Source organism: Rattus rattus, chromosome 9 (assembly GCF_011064425.1).
Source record: "Rattus rattus isolate New Zealand chromosome 9, Rrattus_CSIRO_v1, whole genome shotgun sequence".
In the NCBI taxonomy this organism is placed as follows: domain Eukaryota; kingdom Metazoa; phylum Chordata; class Mammalia; order Rodentia; family Muridae; genus Rattus; species Rattus rattus.
The window spans coordinates 28,961,716-28,980,073 of record NC_046162.1 but is presented as its reverse complement, the minus strand read 5'-3'; the positions used below and the strand labels follow the sequence as shown (position 1 = coordinate 28,980,073).

Below are 18,358 nucleotides of genomic sequence, written 5' to 3'. Positions count from 1 at the left end.
TACACACTCGATTCTCTTGCATTGCCCGTTGTTGGTTTTGTTGACACAGAAGTCTCACTAAGTTGCCCTTGAACTCACTTGATAACCAAGGCAGGTCTTGGGACTATAGGCGTGTTCTGTGAAGGCCGGCCGAGTTTTAGCTGTTTACTGGAGTGCTCACGCTGTAGACGTTCCCTCAGTAGCCACACAAAGGGGAGTGCCACACTACCTCCAAGTCTCCCTGAGAGTCTCGTCGCTCTGTGCCCTCACGGGCCCTGGCAGTGGCCATCTTATGAATGATCTTGGTCATTCTAACGGTCATGTGGGTGACTGTCCTTAACCCCGCCGTTCTCGTTGCCCAGAGTCCAGTGATAACCGAGTATTTTTTCATGCGCTCATCAACCGTTCTTCTGTCAGCTTGCAGGAAATATTTTGCCGAAGTCTTTGCTCGCTTTTTAAACGTTGCTTTCTGCCTTCTCATTACTGAACTGTGAGAGAGAACTCTTTCTAGGACCTCACCACAAAATTCTCACCATGTACGCGATGGAAGTGGCTTCCTGACCTGGTGACTTTGCCTCCCTTTTCCTTGACAGTGCCTTTTGAGGAGCACTAGTTTCCCATTTTGCCAGAGTCCACTCGTTATCTTATTATTTTACAGTATGCAAATGAGGACCCTAGCTTGGAAACCTTTACGCAGTCTCGAGTTGCAAAGATTTTCCACCCCCACCCCCACCCCCAGTCCTACAGCCTTGCCCACTCCGTGTTTGGAATTATTCTGAGCCCTTCTTCATTTGTCTCAGTGTTTTAATCATGGGTTTGTCTGTGTGAGAGGCTTTGCACGTGAGTGTCTTAGAGGACCAGAGGCATCAGAGAGCCTTGGGCTGGAGTTACAGGCAATGGTAAACTGCTCAACCTGGGTGTTGGGAACTGAACTTGGTCTGCTAAAGCAGTTAATGCTCTTTCTTAACTGCTGCGCCAGCTCCTTTCTCCCTGTCTGGGTGCTTTTTAATTTCACCTCTGGCCGGGAGCCCAGCTCTTTGAATGCTGCCTCTCTTACTAGTCCTCTTCATAATTACTGCGGCCAACCATTCTACTCTTTGACTTCTGGGGAAACCTTCTGACAGGGTTTCTCTCCCCAGTTGCTACTGTTGTGCTTGTTTGTTTGTTTTCTTGTGTTCTATTTCTGTGATGTTTTACAGAAACAAGCCTCACGGGTAAGCGTATTACCCTTTCCGTCATTCCTTCCTGTTCAACAGAAGGTTCCAGTCAGGGGCTTTCGCTCATGGACGTGCATAGCAGGGCTTTCTTAGCCATTGGACCTTCTGTGCTTCAGATGGTGTGTACAGTCAGACAGATCACTGTGTGGGTGTGAGAGTGTGGCCCCTGTGTGAAGGCCAATTCATCATGTCCCTGATTTATCACGCGCGTCCACTCCGTGTCCTCACAAGTCAGCGTGTTACCACTGGAGACTGACTGGGGAGGCAGGTTTACTGCCTGTAAACATGGATTAATAGAGACTGCGTCTCCTACCCAAGCCCTCATTCCTATCCCCTCTACACTGGATCCAGCATACCCACCAGTCAGTCTTGAGTGTAACACAACACAAGCTTCCCTCCTCTGCATATGTAGAAGCAAGCATGTCCGCGGGACAGCTTCAGGAGAAGATTCCAGTTTGGGGCTCAGGCAGCTATCGGCCACATGGGGTCGAAACAGTGATCTGGTTTGGTCTAGTTCGTGTCAGTGTTTGTAGAGAGACCTTCAAAACAGCACAGGAGTGCCACCCAGAATGTGGTCCAAGGACCGGCTGTGATTTGTCACCGGTCATCGGTGAGATTAGAGCATGGGTCAGGATGACAGTGACCCGCGTCGTGAAGCACAGCCATGCTTCTGTGGCAGGGTACTAATATCGTTTCCTGAGCGTCCCTTATTTCTGGTTGACACGTGATGGCTATGCATACACCTGAGCTGCACTGTGACATACGAGTGTGATGCAGTATGAGAAGGTCAGATCGGCTCTCCTGATTCTCTATCGCTTTGGGTTATTATTGTTGTGCGCGTTCAGAGTCCCCTCTCAGTGACTGTTTTGAAATGTGCAGCTCTGTGTGCAGTGTGGCTCCCCCACTGGGACATAGCATAGGAAATCGGGCCTCCTTATCCAACTGCCCATGAACTACCCCGTCTCCATTACTGCCTGCTGCACCCTTCCAGGTATCCTCTCGTGTGTGTGTGTGTGTGTGTGTGTGTGTGTGTGTGTGTGTGTGTGTGTGTGTGTGTGATTCCTCAGGAGTTGTCCACCCTGGGGGTTTTTCCCCACTTAGGCTAGGCCACCTGAGCCCCAAGAACCCCACTTGCTGTCTCCCAGCACTGAACTGCGAGCACGCCACCATGCTCAGCTCTTTTCCGAGAGTTCGGGAGTTTGAACTTGGGTCTCCTGCTTGCAGCGTATTTTTATTCGAAGCTCTGTAACGTGGTGCACCGGATGTGATATGTTGAATGTCCCCCAGTTCCGTCCATGCTGCTGCGTATGCCAGATTCCTTCTTGCTGGCTGCATAACCTTGCACTGTTTGCATCTACCTCGGGTCACTCACTATCAAGGCCCACCTCGGTAGAGCCTGTCCTGTCTGTTGTAGCTAGTGGTCCAGTTAGCGTTGGGTTCATGTGTTTCTTCGACATGGTAGTCTCATTGCCCTCAGTTACACCCAGAAGCAAGATGGCAGTATCATGTGATACTTCTATCTCTAGCGTCTCAGGAAACCCGCAGTGCCTTGGAGTTCCCCTTTAGCATGACTACTGATGGAGAGAGTAGAGCTCTGGTCTGTGTGCTTTTAGCACCATTTCTTACCTGGCAGTTTTAGAGGCACTGGCCTCATTCTCCCGGGTCTCTGCAGTATCCTCTCCCGGCAACACGGTGAAGCGTGGAGAGCAGCTGGCTTGCTGAGTGACAGCTAGGCTAACCCGTGCCCTGTGCCCACCAGGTGATCGCCATGATCAAGGGTTTGCAGGTGCTCATGGGGAGGATGGAGAGTGTCTTCAACCAGGCCATCCGCAACACTATCTACGCAGCCCTGCAGGACTTCGCCCAGGTGACACTGCGGGAGCCGTTGCGGCAAGCAGTTCGCAAGAAAAAGAATGTCCTTATCAGGTAGGTGCTTGGATGGCCTCATTCGGGACCCCGAGGGACTGATTATAGGGCTGGAAGAAGATTATAGAATAGGGTCATTGTATCCACAGCCATAGGATGACGGAATGAGATAATCCACGTGTGGACTTCAGCACACGTCGTCGTGTGTATCGAGTGGACTGCTAACACGAGCCACTATTAAAACTTTATCCGTGAAGTTAGTGACGCTAATGAGATGTTGCTATGGCTCCCTCCTACTCTCCCCACCGCCAGGCCCTGTCCTCTTGTCCCCTGTGTGGCTCAAAGCTGAGCTCTTTGGTAGTTAATGGCCACCGAAGCCGTGGCGGCCACTTGTTAAAAGCACTGCTGCAGCATCCCTGAGTGGGTCCAGGGATGAACGTGCGTCCCAGACACTCAGGACTGTGATACAGGCGGTGCTGACACCCCGTTGGGTCTGGAAACAGCCTCTCAGACACCTGAGCCTAGTCCCGTTCTTCCTTCCCCAGTGTTCTGCAGGCCATTCGAAAGACCATCTGTGACTGGGAGGGAGGCCGAGAGCCCCCCAATGACCCATGCTTAAGAGGGGAGAAGGACCCCAAAGGTGGCTTTGACATCAAGGTGCCCCGCCGTGCTGTGGGGCCGTCCAGCACACAGGTGAGCGGTTCCCGGGCAGCCTGGCTCCTCTGACTCCAGGCCAGTCGGACCGTGGAAGGGCACCGTGCTTAACTGTGGGGTTAGTGGGACAGGGATCCTTGTGAGGAGGGCAGGACCTAAGCAGCCGCTCTGGGCTTTTTCCCGATGTCTTGTGTTGATATAAAAAAAAAAAAAAAAAAAAAGGAAGACCACTGGCCTAAGATTCAGGAGACCTGGGTTCTAGTCCTAGACACCTGTGTGACCTTGGGCATGTTACACAATCTCTCTGTGCCTCAGTTGTCTGACCAGAGGTGGTAGCACCGTACCCACCCACTCAGCTGTCTCCTAGCCCTGTGGAGCTCACATGTTACAGTGCAGGAGAGATCTGACATGGAGTCCACTTGCAGCACTCTGTGTATTGTACTAACACCAGCCCCTGGCAGGAAACGTAAGTTCTGCCCCGGCCTGCTGTATGCTCCCAGGCAAGCGCCTTAAACCTCTCTTGGCTCTGATTATCACCTAAAAGCGAAAACGTTGGATGAGATTTTTTACCGCCACTTTTCTAATTTTCACATCCCTTTCCCAAAGACGGCCCACAAGCTTGGTAAGCCTCCTCCCCTTAGAGAAAGCCTGGTTGTCAGAAACACTCTGGGTTCCCAGCCAGAACTTCCTGCAGTAAGATGTTGTCTGTGTTTATCCAGAGCAGTCTTAAAATTGTTTGGGGGGCGGGAGGGGGGAGTGGACCACATGAAGTTAGGTTCTCACTGCCGGTATAGGAAAAGGTATTTCCTGGTCTATTTTCTGTGAGTCTGACTGTGACCCCCAGGGTCTTGCAGGCTTCAGGAACCCCAAGCTGGAAGCTCCTCCTTACAGAGCCTTTCAAGCCTGTCTCTGCTCTGCAGTGGGCCATCTGAGGCCCTTTCTTACCCACCCTTCTGTGTGTGTCCGTGTCTGGGCAGGGACTGAGGCTGTGCAGGGCAGGTGAGTGTTTGACCAGGTTATCTCTGCAGTTTCCGACGACCAATGTGCACAGGCTGTCTTCTGCTTGTGAGAGATTCCAAAGAAGCCCTGGTAGACAACTCTGGAACATTTGAGGGTCAGAGAGCTTCCTAACTCTGAGTGCCCTGGTGTGGCTGTATGGCTCTCCTGCATTTTGCCAAGTTCTGAGAGGTTGATGAAGACAAGGCCTGGGAGGAGCTAGGAGAGAAGGATTGGGAGGAGGGGTGGGGAAGGGGGAGGTGCTATAGACAGAAGACAGGAGAGAGAGGGCATCTTGTGGACAATTTGAGAACTGCAGGTTGGTCACCGGAAAGCTAAGCCCCACCCCTAGATGCCACCGGGATAGGTTGACGGCACAGACATATTTAGTTGACTCCTAGACAGCCTCAGAGCTGGAAGAGTCCTGAACGGTAAACTCATCGCCCTCTGCCCCTCCGTCACAGATGGAGTAACTGAGGTCCAGAAAGGGGAAGTGACTTGTCCAAGTCACAGGATGAGTGGCAGGTAGAGGTGGGACAAGAACCCAGGTCTCCTGATGCCCACCCGAGGGGTCCGTCATAGCCTTCAGAATGTAGTAAAGGTAGGCATCTCATGGGGTTGGGCAGCAGGCTGTCCTGGTGGACTGAGTGCCCTGTTAAATTAACACAGTTGGCTAAAGCAGTGATGCTGTTCTGAATGAACCCATTTTGCTAGTAGTTAGAACTGGATATGAATCTAGTCACCATAGCCCCCTTTCTTTGGGGACCCCACAACCATTATTTCCCACTGTTCTTTGACAGTCAGAGGGAGACAGGCCTACTGTCAGGTTCACAGAGGGAGGAAATTAGCAACAGTGCTCATCCCTTACCCACAGAGGGGACCCTGCATAGGGTAGCGTAGCGTGCAGATCTGAGACTTCCCAGGCCCACGGTGGGTGAGAGGCTAGGGCCCATCCAGAAGGAGTAGAGCGTAGCATGGTTGTTGGGAGGTCGGAGTGTGTCACGTGTGGCCCCTGCAGTTGTGGTGGCTTTCCCACTGTATACAATACCTCTCGCTTTTCTCTCTCTCTCTTTCTCTCTCTCTCCCTGTCTCTCCTACCCTCCCGTTCCCTCTTCCTTCTCTCCTATCTATGTCTTAGGCCTGCCAGTGGTCCCCGAGGGCTTTGTTTCAGCCCACTGGTGGCACACAGGGCCGAAGAGGCTGCCGATCCCTGGTATAATAACACCTCCTGGCTGGGTTGGTTTGGGTGCCTTCTGCGGGAGGCAGCAGGAACGGCCTAGACTGGCTCCTCAAGGCCACTTCCGGCCCTCAGATTCAAAGACAAATGGTGTGGGGGGAAAAACAACTAGAATAGCAGAAAGAACAACCCTACTGCACTTGGGCCGTTTGCATGTCGGGCACTCTGTAAGCAGGCGTTAAATGTCTAATAGCTTCCTGTGTAAGTATGGATTCTTAGCCAGAATCTCTGGAAAGCTGTGCAATGCACTCCAGGCCACCAGAGGGCACCAGCGTTCACTGGCAGGTTCGAAACGCAGGATCAGAAACCAGGTGGTGGTGGGGGGACCTGTTTTGAGCTTTGTCCATTGCATAACTCCTCCCAGCGCTAGAACTGAAGGAGATTGGGTTGAGAACTTATCTGGTCCAATTCTTCCTGTAAGAAAAGGCAACTGGAGCCCAGAGTGGAGGCTTTGTTGTCTAAGGTCACACAGCAAGTCAATGGCAGTGCCTGGCTTTGAACCTGGCTCTTTTGATTCCTGGTTCAGTGCCCCATCCATGCTGTTTCCATGGTCATCTGGCAGATCAGAGAGTGACATGGATGACGACACCCTTGGCTAAGCAGGGCAAGCAGGAACCTTAACTACCTGCCATTGGTCAGGTCACCTAGGGGTGCCATGGGCCCTAGGCAGAAAGCTTTGCAAAGCTGGTCAGTCTCCCTCACGGGAGATGAGGGCGGGTGGCCAGCTCGGTGGTGGAATGCTTGCCTGGCATGGGCTGGGACCCAGAACAGCAGAGAGAGAGAGAGAGAGAAGAGGTTTCTGTAGTTCCAAAGTTACTTCTCTGCTTAAATCAGTGCTTCCTTAAGACAGTTCTCTTTACAAGCAGAAAAACAAGCAAACGAGGAAGGTGGGAAGGGAAGGCAAAGGCAAGTTCTCCCTCAGTGCTGCAGGCCACCCTGACCCTCTACCCCTTTCTTTTCAAGCTGTACATGGTGCGCACCATGCTCGAGTCGCTCATCGCAGACAAGAGCGGCTCCAAGAAGACGCTCAGAAGCAGCCTGGATGGCCCTATCGTCCTTGCCATCGAGGACTTCCACAAGCAGTCATTCTTCTTCACACACTTGCTCAACATCAGCGGTGAGCCTCAAGGGCCCTCAGCAGCAGGAGAGAAGACAGGGAGGGCATCCACCTCCCAGGCAGCCAGTTCAATCTGGCTGGAAGTTGTAGAGAAATAGCATCATGAACCACAGGGGAGTTACATTTTGCTCCCAAGGGCAAAAGAATTATTTAAAAGAAGAAAGGAAGGAAGGAAGGAAGGAAGGAAGGAAGGAAGGAAGGAAGGAAGGAAGACAGACCTACCTTTCTGTCACCTTGAGGGGGCAGGGAAGGCCAGGCTCTGTTGCATTCATTCTGACCCAAATGAATTTGTCTGGTAGACATCCATTGCTAGTTAGGGAATCACACCAGGGATGCATGTCTATAGCCCAGCATGTACTAGATCAGACATTGGTTGGTAAGCAGCAGCTAGAAACTCTGTTGAACTGCCTTAGAGATTTTCCATTGCTGCGAGGAGACACCATGACCAAGGCAACTCTCATAAGGGATGACAGTTTTTGGGGGCTGGCTTACAGTTCAGAGGTCTAGTCCATTATTGTCATGGCAGGAAGCATGGCGGCATGAAAGCAGAGCTGGTGCTGGTGAGGAGGCTTGAGAGCTGTACACCGGGATCGTCAGTAGCAGGAAGAGGCATTGCCACACTGGGCCTGGCTTGAGCATCTGAGACTTCAAACTCTGCCCTCCAGGGACACACTTCCTCCCACAAGGCCACACTTCCTAATAGTGCCAGTCCCTATGAGCCTATAGAGTCTCTTTTCTTTCTTTCTTTCTTTTCTTCTTTCTTTCTTTCTTTTTTTCTTTCTTTCTTTCTTTCTTTCTTTCTTCTCTCTTTCTTTCTTCCTTCCTTCCTTCTTTCCTTCCTTCCTTCCTTCTTTCCTTTCTTTCTTCCTTCCTTTCTTTCTTCCTTCCTTTCTTCCTTCCTTCCTTTTTTCTTTCTTTTCTTCTTTTCTTTCTTTCTTCTTCTTCTCCCCACCTCCCCTCTCACCCAGATCCTCTCCTCCTCCCCTTCCCTTCAGAAAAGAGCAGGCCTCCCAGGGATCTCTACAGTAAGATTAGGCACATGGCCTCGTATCAAGACAACCCAATAGGAGAACAGGGGCCCCAAAACAAAGCAAAAGAGTCCAAGACAGCCCCTGTTCCCACTTTTTGGAGTCCCATAAGGAACACCAAACTACACAACTATAGCATATATACAAAGGACCTAGGTCAGACCTATACAGGCTCCCTAATTATTGGTTCAGTCTCTGAGCCCCTATGAGCCCTGGTTAGTTGATTCTGTGGGCCATGATTTTGTGGAGTCCTTAACCCCTCTAACTCCTATATTCCTTCCTCCTCCTCTTCCACAGGACTTCCCAAGTCTGCCTAATGTTTGGCTGCAGGTCTCTGCATCTGTTCTTATCAGTTGCTGGATGTAGTCTCTCTGATGACAACTATTCTAGGCTCTGATCTACGAATATAGCAGAATATCATTATGAATTTTTTCGTTGATTTTTTTTATGCCAGTTATGTTTAGTTTTATCCTAGGTCACTGGTCTGCCCTGCCTCTGGTTCCTGGCCCTCCAAGCAGTGTCAGGTGTGGGCTCTCTCTTGTGGCATGGGTCTCAAGTTGGACCAGTCACTGGTTGGCCACACCCACAAGTTCTGTGCCACCTTTACCCCAACATCTTTCAGGGGGGACAAATTGTAGGTCTGAGGTTTTGTGACTGGGTTGATGTCCCAGTCCTTCCACTGGAAACCTTGGCTGGTTCCAGAAGAAGGCCGGTCCAGACTTCTTGTCCCCCATTGCTATGAGTCTTCACAAGATTCCAAGGAGTTTCCATTACACTAGGTCTCTACCTCACCCTCAAAGTGCCCCTCCCCCAATTCCAGTCATCTCTCCCAATACTTTCTCCTTCTATCTCCCCTATCTGATCTCTCCTGTTCCCATCCCCACCCAGTTGACCCATGAAATCTATTCTAGTTCCGCCTCCCAGGGAGAGTCTTGCACCTCTCCCTTTCCTGAGCCCTCCTTGTTATTTAGCCTCTCTGGTCCTCTGGTTCATAGCATGATTGTCCTTTATTTTACAGCTATTATCCACTTATAAGTAGGAACATACCATGTTTTCCTTTCTGGGTCTGGTTTACCTCACTCAGCATGATTTTTTTTTTCCTAGTTCCACCCGTTTACCTAAAATATTCATGACGTCATTTTTAACACTCCATTGTACCACAGGTTATTTATCCATTCTTGGGTTGGGTTTATCCGTTCTAGGTTGTTTCTAGTTCCTGACTATTAGGAATAAAGCTGCTGTGAACACAGTTGAGCAAATGTCCTTGTGGTAGGATAGAGAGTCCTGTGGGAATATGTCCAAGAGGAGTACAGCTGGGTCTTGAGGTAGATCATTTCCCAATTTTTTGAGAAACTGCCATATTGATTTCCAAAATGGAAATGTACAAGTTTGCACCGCCACCAGCAGTGCAGGAGTATTCTCCTTGCTCCACATTCTTGCTAACAGGAACTATCACCTGTGTTTTTGATTTTAGCCATTCTGACTTATATTCGATGGAATCTCAAAGTCGTTTTGATTTACATTTCCATGAGGGCCATTTTCATTCAAACTACCATGGGTACTCATTGCTCCTAGCAGGGGAAGCTTCCAGGCTGCCCCTCAGCCTCATGCCCTCCTCTTCCTCTTCTCTCAGAGGTTGAATGGAGAAGGACAGAGAGAAATAGGAACCCAGTGACATGGGAGTCTTAGTGTACCTGAAAAAAGAAAAAAAACAAAACAGTCCAGGCATCTCCTTAGAGAATGACCTAAGTTGGGCTTTCTAGACTTCCCAACAGTAAGGGAGCCAGAATTACCACACACAGGAGATGAGGGAGCTATAGTTCCTTGAAAGTGAGCAATGTGTGTTCTCAAAACACTATATATAAATCACACTTCTTTAGGGTAGCTCTGTAAGGATTTACTAGAAATGGTAGGATGGCAAATGCTCTTAAAAATAACCACCCCTCCCCACATAACTTGCCCTGTCCCAGAAGCCGACAGATGCCGTTCACCACAGACTGTACTAAGCTGGCTTCCTGCACAAGACAGCAAGATCAGGGAAGGGCTGTGTACCTAGCGGTGACAGCCAATAGATAGCAAACACCGCGCTGTGTGAGCGCTTTGTTAAGCCGAGGCTCTCCCTGTGCTTGCAGAAGCTCTTCAGCAGTGCTGTGACCTCTCCCAGCTCTGGTTCCGAGAATTCTTCCTGGAGTTGACCATGGGCCGGCGCATCCAGTTCCCAATTGAGATGTCCATGCCCTGGATTCTAACGGACCATATTCTGGAAACCAAAGAACCTTCCATGATGGAGTAAGAGACAGAGTTGGGCCAGCCAGGAAGTTCCTGGGGTGGAGTGGGAGGGCGCCTTGCCACTGAGCTCTTTGGTTGACAGAAGAAACTACTGAGTAGAGGTTAGGCAATAACCCCACTCCAAGGTCATTGGCCCCAGGCCTACCTGCCCTTCCTGTCTTTGTCCATCTCTTAACGGCCATGCTGAGCAAATCACCTACTCTAGGAACCAAGAAGTATCCCCCTAGGCTAAAGTTTTTAGGCCAGGCGGTCTATCAGCATCATCGATTCTGATACCTGTGTACAAACTGAAAAACAAGTCCTTCCTACGTGGAGGCACAAAGGACACGAGAGAAGGGAAGAAAGTTGCCTTCAACTCCAAGCCACCTCTCTCATCCCTCACACCTCGTTTCCCCAGCCAGTGTGACTGGCCCCCCATGACTCTGTGTTCCTTCCCAGGTATGTCCTCTACCCCTTGGATCTGTACAACGACAGCGCCTACTATGCGCTCACCAAGTTCAAAAAGCAGTTCCTGTATGACGAGATCGAAGCAGAGGCAAGTGACATGTTTCCTTCATCCCTGGGGTCGCCCGAGATGCTGGGCTTATCCAGTCCTTAGCAGTTGTCAGATGGGGGAGGGTATCAGTGACTCTTCTCCAGTGAGCAACGTTCATGACTGCTGTGGCTGTCAGACAGAACCGTGTGACGTGGCCTGCTCCTTCCTCTCCTCATCCCTAGTCCGTGCTATACCATAAGGTGCTGCAAGGACCTTCCTGGGCATATACACCTCAGCTTGCAAATGGTGCCATCTAACCACTCCGAAGGCAGGTCACGAGCTCCAGAAAAGACCATGGGACTCCTGGAGGGGCTGGGAATGTCAGGACCAGAATTCAGAGTTGGTTCTAGAAAGGGAACATGGGGTCTAAATGAGTACTCCTACGTTGACCCTGTAGATTCCTTATCTCTAGAGGGCACGTTGAGTATCACGAAGTTCAGAGGCCCAGGCTGGAGGTCCCAGCTACCTGGGTATGAAGCCAGCACCATGGGTTGAAGCCAACACCATGCACAGCACCCGCTGTGGGTTTTGATCTATGTAATACAGTGGGTGTCAAATACAAGTACAGAAACTTTCAAATAAAGGGTTCTTCTTACAAGAGCTGGGGACATAATAGGAAGGAATCAAAGATCAGTCTCCTCCTTTGGCTCTGTTTCCTGCCCTGCTCTTGCCAGAGCCTGGTCTCTTCAAAGTCCACGTTGGCCACTTTCTGCTCTGTTCATTGATAGAAGATATGGCTCTGATGTGGGGTGTGACCTTGTCTTCCCACAGACTTCATAGTCTCCCGTGAATATCGTAAGACACTGCAGGGCAAAACCCAGAGGGATTTAAGGAAAGCTGGAAGGGACTTTTCTGTTTCTAAGAGCATCCTTGAAGTTAGTTCTACAGAGCAAGGAAAACCAAATACAAGGAGGAGACAAGAAAGTCTTTGGGTTCACAGGCTGCTAGGGAGGTACTCACAACACCAGAGGGCGGCCTTTCATTTGTGTTCCCTGACCAAACTGGGGAGCAATGGGGAGGCTGGTTCCTGGGCTCCTCTGAAGCCATTGATGGCAAAGGGCCAACCTCAGTACCTGTGCACGACCACAGGGGCTTTCCTCTCTTTACTCTTTGTCAGGACTGTTCTGTTGCCCAAGAATGCACCTCAGTGACCCCTGCCCTGGTGCCCTCCCAACTGCCCATTCGGTGATGAGTCCAGACAGGACCCACTGACCTGCTTTTCCTCACCAGGTGAACCTGTGTTTTGATCAGTTTGTCTACAAGCTGGCTGACCAGATCTTTGCCTACTACAAAGCCATGGCCGGCAGGTAAGGGGAGCCTAGGCTGTCAGTAGCGTCCTTTCGTCAGCCTCATACCTGTCTGTCTGTCTCCCTTGATCAGCACTTAAGGAAAAATGAAGCGATTTCCATAGGCTCAGGCATTTGAGACATGTTGTAAAGAAGAATGGATGGATAGTATACAAATACACTACACTTCAATAGAAGGGCAGAGAGTGGTGTGTGTGTGTGTGTGTGTGTGTGTGTGTGTGTGTGTGTGTGTGTGTGTGTGTGTGTATGAAGGACGTTCATGAAGGAAGACTGAGATTCTGGGAATATATGGTAGATAAGCCTGAGCTAGTCGAGACCTTCTTAGGGAAACAGTGTCTAAGGAGGTAAAACAAGGCGAAGGAGTGGGCAGGCAAAGGAACTTCCTGTCTAAGCCTTGGCAGAGCAAGAACAAAATTAATAGCTCTCCTGCCTGCATCAGTTCACGGCGGTGGCCACTAGAGGGCGAGCTGTGTCACCCGGTGCTGTAAACACTTGATCGGAAGGGGCATCCCCCACCACGAAATGGTCTCTGAAGCGCAGGGGTGGCTTGACTTGATTCTTACTTTTAAACTTCACTTTTTGAAAATATGAATCTATGGAGAGTGTATTTAAGGTGTATTTTTATTGAGTTGGAAATGTGTCAGGTTTATAGACTTTTCAGTATTTACTGAGAGATACTGATTTAACCCCACCCTCTCCCTCCATCCTCAGTGAATTCCTGGGTTTTAAATAGTACCTGCCGTGGTACTATTCGTGAAGGGAAACTTCTGTAAAAGTATCGTGGTTCTTGCTGGAAGCTGAGATGTGCCAACCAGCCAGCCCGAGGGTGATTCCCCTCCTTGGTGCTTCCACTACCCACCCACCCCCACACACCCCTGTGGAAGTGACTGACTTCATTTGACATCGACAAACTTGACACATTTCAGATAGGAGTTGGCGTGGTGCGAGCATGAGATCCTCGCTCACTAAAAAGGTTGAGTCCTAACTGATAAACAGAAAGCACAAAGGTGCGTCCATCGCTAAGTAGTCACCTAATAGGTGTGAGCAGATCAGGTAGGAAGCTGTTACTATGGAGGAGGCAGTATTTCATTTCTGAGAGAATTCTGGTCCTGGATATGCTGATACTTTCTGTATAAACAAACTCGGGGTCTCTGTGTACTTAGTTTATAGAATCTCCTCATCTGAGGAGCTAGAAAGATGCTTCAGTGCTTAGGCGCTCTTGATGGTCTTCCAGAGGACCCAAGTTCAATTCCCAGTAGCCACGTCAGGTCGCTCACAACCACCTGGAACTCCAGGGGATTTAAAAAATTCATCTTTAAAAATAATATACCCCCAGCTGGGTTAGTGGCACCCACCTTGAATCCCGGCACCCACCTTGAATCCCGGCACTCGGTAGGCACAGGCAGGCTTGTGAGTTTGAGGCCAGCCTGGTCTACAGAGCTAGTCCCAGGACAACCAGGGCTGTTACACAGAGAAACCCGGTCTCGATATACACACGCACACATACATGTCCCCATTTGAAAAATAGCCCTCGACAACTTTCCCTGCAAGATGGGCGTTCCTCAAAAGGATGGAAATCGAGAGGAGTTGGGGAGTTCAGAGAAAGAAAGCACTAGAAGGGAGAGTAACCCAGGCTGATCCATCTGAGGTAAAACGAAACCACAAGTGGGAGCCACCCGGGACGGCCCTTGGTACTTAGCAGCAGTATTTTAACGAGGGGAAGAAACAGCTGACATTTGAATGATATATTTTATTTCATTCAACAAAGTGAAGCCACTAAAATGTCAGCATGGAAACAGTGTAGATACTTTTAAGGAGCTATCCCTGCTTTCTTCTAGGTCTCCTAAATCTGTATGCACTCGGCAGGGGACCTCAGTTTGGACCTGTCTCCTTTGAGGCATGCAGTAGGCACCATGGTTGCTGGCTGCAACTTTGGACTATGCCAGTTTAAACATCTCTTTCCCGCTTAAAACTTTAAATGGCTCCCAGTCCATCTAGACATCTCAACTCTCTACAGGGGTTCTGTGGTCTCACAAGATCTGGCCTGTAGACTAATACGATGAACCTGTTTTTTGCAAAATCTTCTTTTCTTCACCCTGACTAAGCCTCCCTCAAACAGACCACACTCACTGTGTGAGGGATAATCTTTACCTTGGCTTCACCGTGATCGCTGAGCCTCTGTCCAAAGAAACCCCCTACAAATACCTTCCATGATTCCCAACTCCAAATGATGCTACACTATCGTTTTCAAGTACTAGGGATACTCTACCACCTATGTCTCAATGTAGAGGATAAAAATAGTACACACGACTTACAGGACTGTTGTGACATGAAAAACAATTGTATATGTCTGCCCTTGTGGGCATGTGCGCACGTTCATGTGTGTGAATGTGTGTTTGTACCTGTGCATGCGGGTGTGTATAGATGAGTCTCTGTGTTTATGTATGTTTGTATGTGTATGTGTTGCCTGGTGAGTGATAAGAACTATGCACGTGTTTCCTATTACAGACCATTTTTCCCTGATTGTTCACACTTCCCAGTCTCTCTTCACTGGAAAGTCTGTACCATGAGGACAGGGAAGGGCCTTGGTATCCCCAGTACCCAGGATTTTCACTGGGAAATACTAAGGATACACTTGATTGTTTTTTGTTAAAAATTAAGAAAAGAGAAGCCACCTTGGGTTGCCCATCTCTGACTTAGAAATTCTATTTCACATACCGAGACTCTGCATCCAGAAGTTTGGGGAGCCATGTCTAGAGCAGCCTCAATCCTGTTTGAGATATTTAAGATCGTGTGTTCCGGGTGGACCCCATGGGCTGGCGTAGACGTGGCTCGGCTATTGAGAAGCCATTTGCCACCATTTTTTAATGCACCTCTGTCACACTTCTCTCTTCCAGTGTCCTGCTGGACAAACGTTTTAGAGCTGAATGTAAGAACTATGGAGTGATCATTCCGTACCCGCCATCTAACCGCTACGAGACACTGCTGAAACAGAGACACGTCCAGGTATGGTGGGAGAAAGCCGTGACGGTGGGGGAGGCAGTGGGAGGGGCTGTAGTGGGGGGCACAGGCTCTGTGGAGATAGTGTAGACTTACATACCTGCCGGAAGTGTCCGTGTCAGGCGTAACAGCCTCAGAATCGTACAGACAGTACTGAGCATCCTTTGTGCAAGTTTAAAGCTTTCTGGCTTCTCTCCAGCTGGCCTGAGAAGCACTGAGCAGGACCATAGCCTACCGTCCTGAAGTCACCTGGTCCTCACCAGCACTATCACACAGACACAGGTAGACCCACCCCTGAAGTAACTGAGAAAGGTTGAAACCCCTTTAAACCACTTCAAGCTAACCCTCAGGTAGAAACTGTGTTGTAGAAATGTTTGATCCCAAGCCGGGGTTTCTATCCCACCTTGATCATTCAGTTCCCAGATAAAAGACACACAACTTTCATCGTTTGCACTAAGGCTTCAACAGCCCAAGAGCTAGGCAGATAGCTACCCTCTGTGCTGAGTCTACTTTCCTATTGATAACCCCGAGTTATTACTGTTTTATGTGGGCTGCTCTTAACTCCAACTGGCCAGCCTCAGAGCCATGTTTTCAAGACTCACCCAACCCGTGGTGACTTCTCTCCCTCCTCCCTTCTTCTCCCTCTTGTGGTTCTCTTCCCCCAGCCAGGTCACTCCAAACCCACCTACCTCTCATCCCTCCCAGGACTTGGCTGTAGTCAATTTTGTTTAACTGATAGTTTAAAATCAAGGAACAAAGGTTTGCACAACAGATGCTTGTAAAGGTGAGCAGTCGCTCACAAGCCTAGACCTTCGGGTATAGAATTTAACGTCACAACCCATAGCAAACCTCAACAAAACTGGTTTGTTTTTATTCAACGGTTTTCCTTAACCTTTACCCCAGATACAGGGAAAATACTGCTGGGAAAGAGAACACATATCCTGGTTATAAAATGCTAATCTAAGCTAGAAAGGTATAGCAGATACAGACCCCAGCCCTCCCTGCAGGTGGCTGGTAGCAGAAAAGCCTGTGTGCTGTTCCATCCGTGTGGTGGTTGTGTGGTCCTTGTCTCTGTGAAGGAGCAGAACCGATGTTGAGATGAACAGGAAAGAATTCATAGTGCGCTCTCTGGACATCCATTGCCAGTGTCTAGTCACAAGAGAGAGAAAAACAAGGCTCAGCAGACGAGCCTCAGATGTTGCAGTGCAGCCAGAATTAGCCACAGGATCCCCTTAGGGGACCTTAATTGGTTAGTAGGAAATGTATCCTAAGACAAATACTACCTAAGAGTAATCACGTAGCATAGTGCACACAGCAGGCGCTCAATAAATGGCTATTGTTGTCTTTGTAGCATCTGGGATAATACCCATGTGGAGCCCAGTGGGAAATTACCTTAAGCTATATTCTCCACCCTTTGATAAGCCCTTCTATATGCTTGCTTTTAAAATCACTCCCATGAAGCCATAAACTAGGCCATCGCTAAGGTGGCCACTGCTCCTGGGGACCATGAACAGGAAGACACAGAATGAACCTCCAGGCTGGATCTAGGGTGTCAACAGAAGCATTTACCGAGATCAGAGCTTGCCCCAAGCCTCCTCCCATAGCCTGAATGAGTTGGGGTTTTTTGTTTGTTTGTTTGTTTGTTTTACCTCAGCGGGTTTTATGTAAATCAGTGGTCCTCAACTTTCCTAATGCTGCGACCCTTTAGAACAGTTCCTCGAGTTATCACTACGCCCCCCAACCATGAAATTATTTATTGCTATTTTATAACTGCAGTTTTGTCTGTTATGAATCATAATGCAAATACCAGAGATACAACCTCGAGGGGCTCGTGACCCACAGGTTGAGAACCATGAATGTAACGCCTTGCAATAGTATAGTATATAACGGTCTCCAGGGTAGTCAGACTCGGGGTGATGGTTGTTTTGCTGTATTGAGTTCATTTTTCTCTTTCTCCCACAAGCATGTGTACCCGTCACACATACATCATATGTACCTACGATATGCCAAAAATAAAAGATTAAATAGAACTACCCTTCCTTGCCAGGAGACTTTATGATGCTGTCTATATTCCACATATTGTCATCCCTTGCCCCAGTAACGCTTTTTACAGTTTTATTACAGTTCCCTACAGTGCCTTGTATCTAGTTGTCAGATATCTGTGTAGATATTAAGTAACTCTCTCCCCCACCTCTGCCCTTCAGCTGTTGGGTAGATCAATTGACTTGAACAGACTCATCACGCAGCGGATCTCTGCCGCCATGTACAAATCCTTGGACCAGGCAATCAGCCGCTTCGAGAGCGAAGACCTGACCTCCATTGTGGTAAGAAGGGGGGTAGAGGGGTGGCTGTAGGCTCTCTGCTCTTGGATACCTCAGATAGATGCCTAGCTGGAAATAGCCATTAGCTCTTCTGGCCCAGTTCAAGAGAGGCAGGGGATTTCTTTCACACCCGACCAGAGTAGCTGGGACAACACATCTTAAATGGAGTGGGAATGATTTCACCATTCCTTACGGACTGGCAGCCAGGTGTGCAGAGTGGAGACAAGTCTCCGGAAGATCAGAGGTGACCATCCCCCAGGTTGGGTCGTGCCCTTAGGATACAGAGAGGTCAAGCAGGCAGGGTCCTAAGAAGCTAGAGAAAGTATTACAAGGTCACTTGAAGGGCACGTGGGACTTGAGGGCCTAGAAGGGCTCTACAGTGGGTTGTTTTTTTTTGTTGTTGTTGTTGTTGTTGTTGGTTTTTGTTTTTTTTTTTTTTGCTCTGGCCTCCATCTTGAAATGCTGAATGGTTTTGAACACCACCCTGTATTTTCACTTTGCACCATGCCCCCTAGAGTTTGCAGCCAGCTTGTTGCACAGTCAGCAATAAAGAAACCTGCACCTTCTGGAAAACAGCCGCTGGAGTTGCTCCTTGTCAGTCTTCTTTCCAAGAGGTGGCATAAAGTGCATTGAACTAGGTCACCAGAGTCCCACTTGCTGATTCTCCCAGTCCTGTCCCTGACCGTTCCTAACTCTGTTATCTTTGAAGATAACAGATCTGTTATACATCTTCACCAAGCCTGTTTCCTACCTCTAAAGTGAAGGAGACCAAATTAGCGTCTACTTCAGAGAGTCGTTAGGAGGATGTAGCA

General features: G+C 49.2%; 1 protein-coding gene across 1 annotated transcript in view; it reads left to right on the top strand.

The window, feature by feature from the left end:
- Cyfip2 (cytoplasmic FMR1 interacting protein 2) overlaps positions 1–18,358 on the top strand; it is a 100,865-nt gene that overhangs the window by 29,221 nt on the left and 53,286 nt on the right. Inside the window, exons 14-22 of the mRNA XM_032913809.1 lie at positions 2,956–3,122; positions 3,608–3,755; positions 5,851–5,925; positions 6,913–7,066; positions 10,227–10,383; positions 10,822–10,918; positions 12,149–12,225; positions 15,123–15,231; positions 17,430–17,549. Of these exons, the coding sequence (XP_032769700.1) occupies positions 2,956–3,122; positions 3,608–3,755; positions 5,851–5,925; positions 6,913–7,066; positions 10,227–10,383; positions 10,822–10,918; positions 12,149–12,225; positions 15,123–15,231; positions 17,430–17,549 (1,104 nt within the window). The remainder of the gene's footprint in view (positions 1–2,955; positions 3,123–3,607; positions 3,756–5,850; positions 5,926–6,912; positions 7,067–10,226; positions 10,384–10,821; positions 10,919–12,148; positions 12,226–15,122; positions 15,232–17,429; positions 17,550–18,358) is intronic.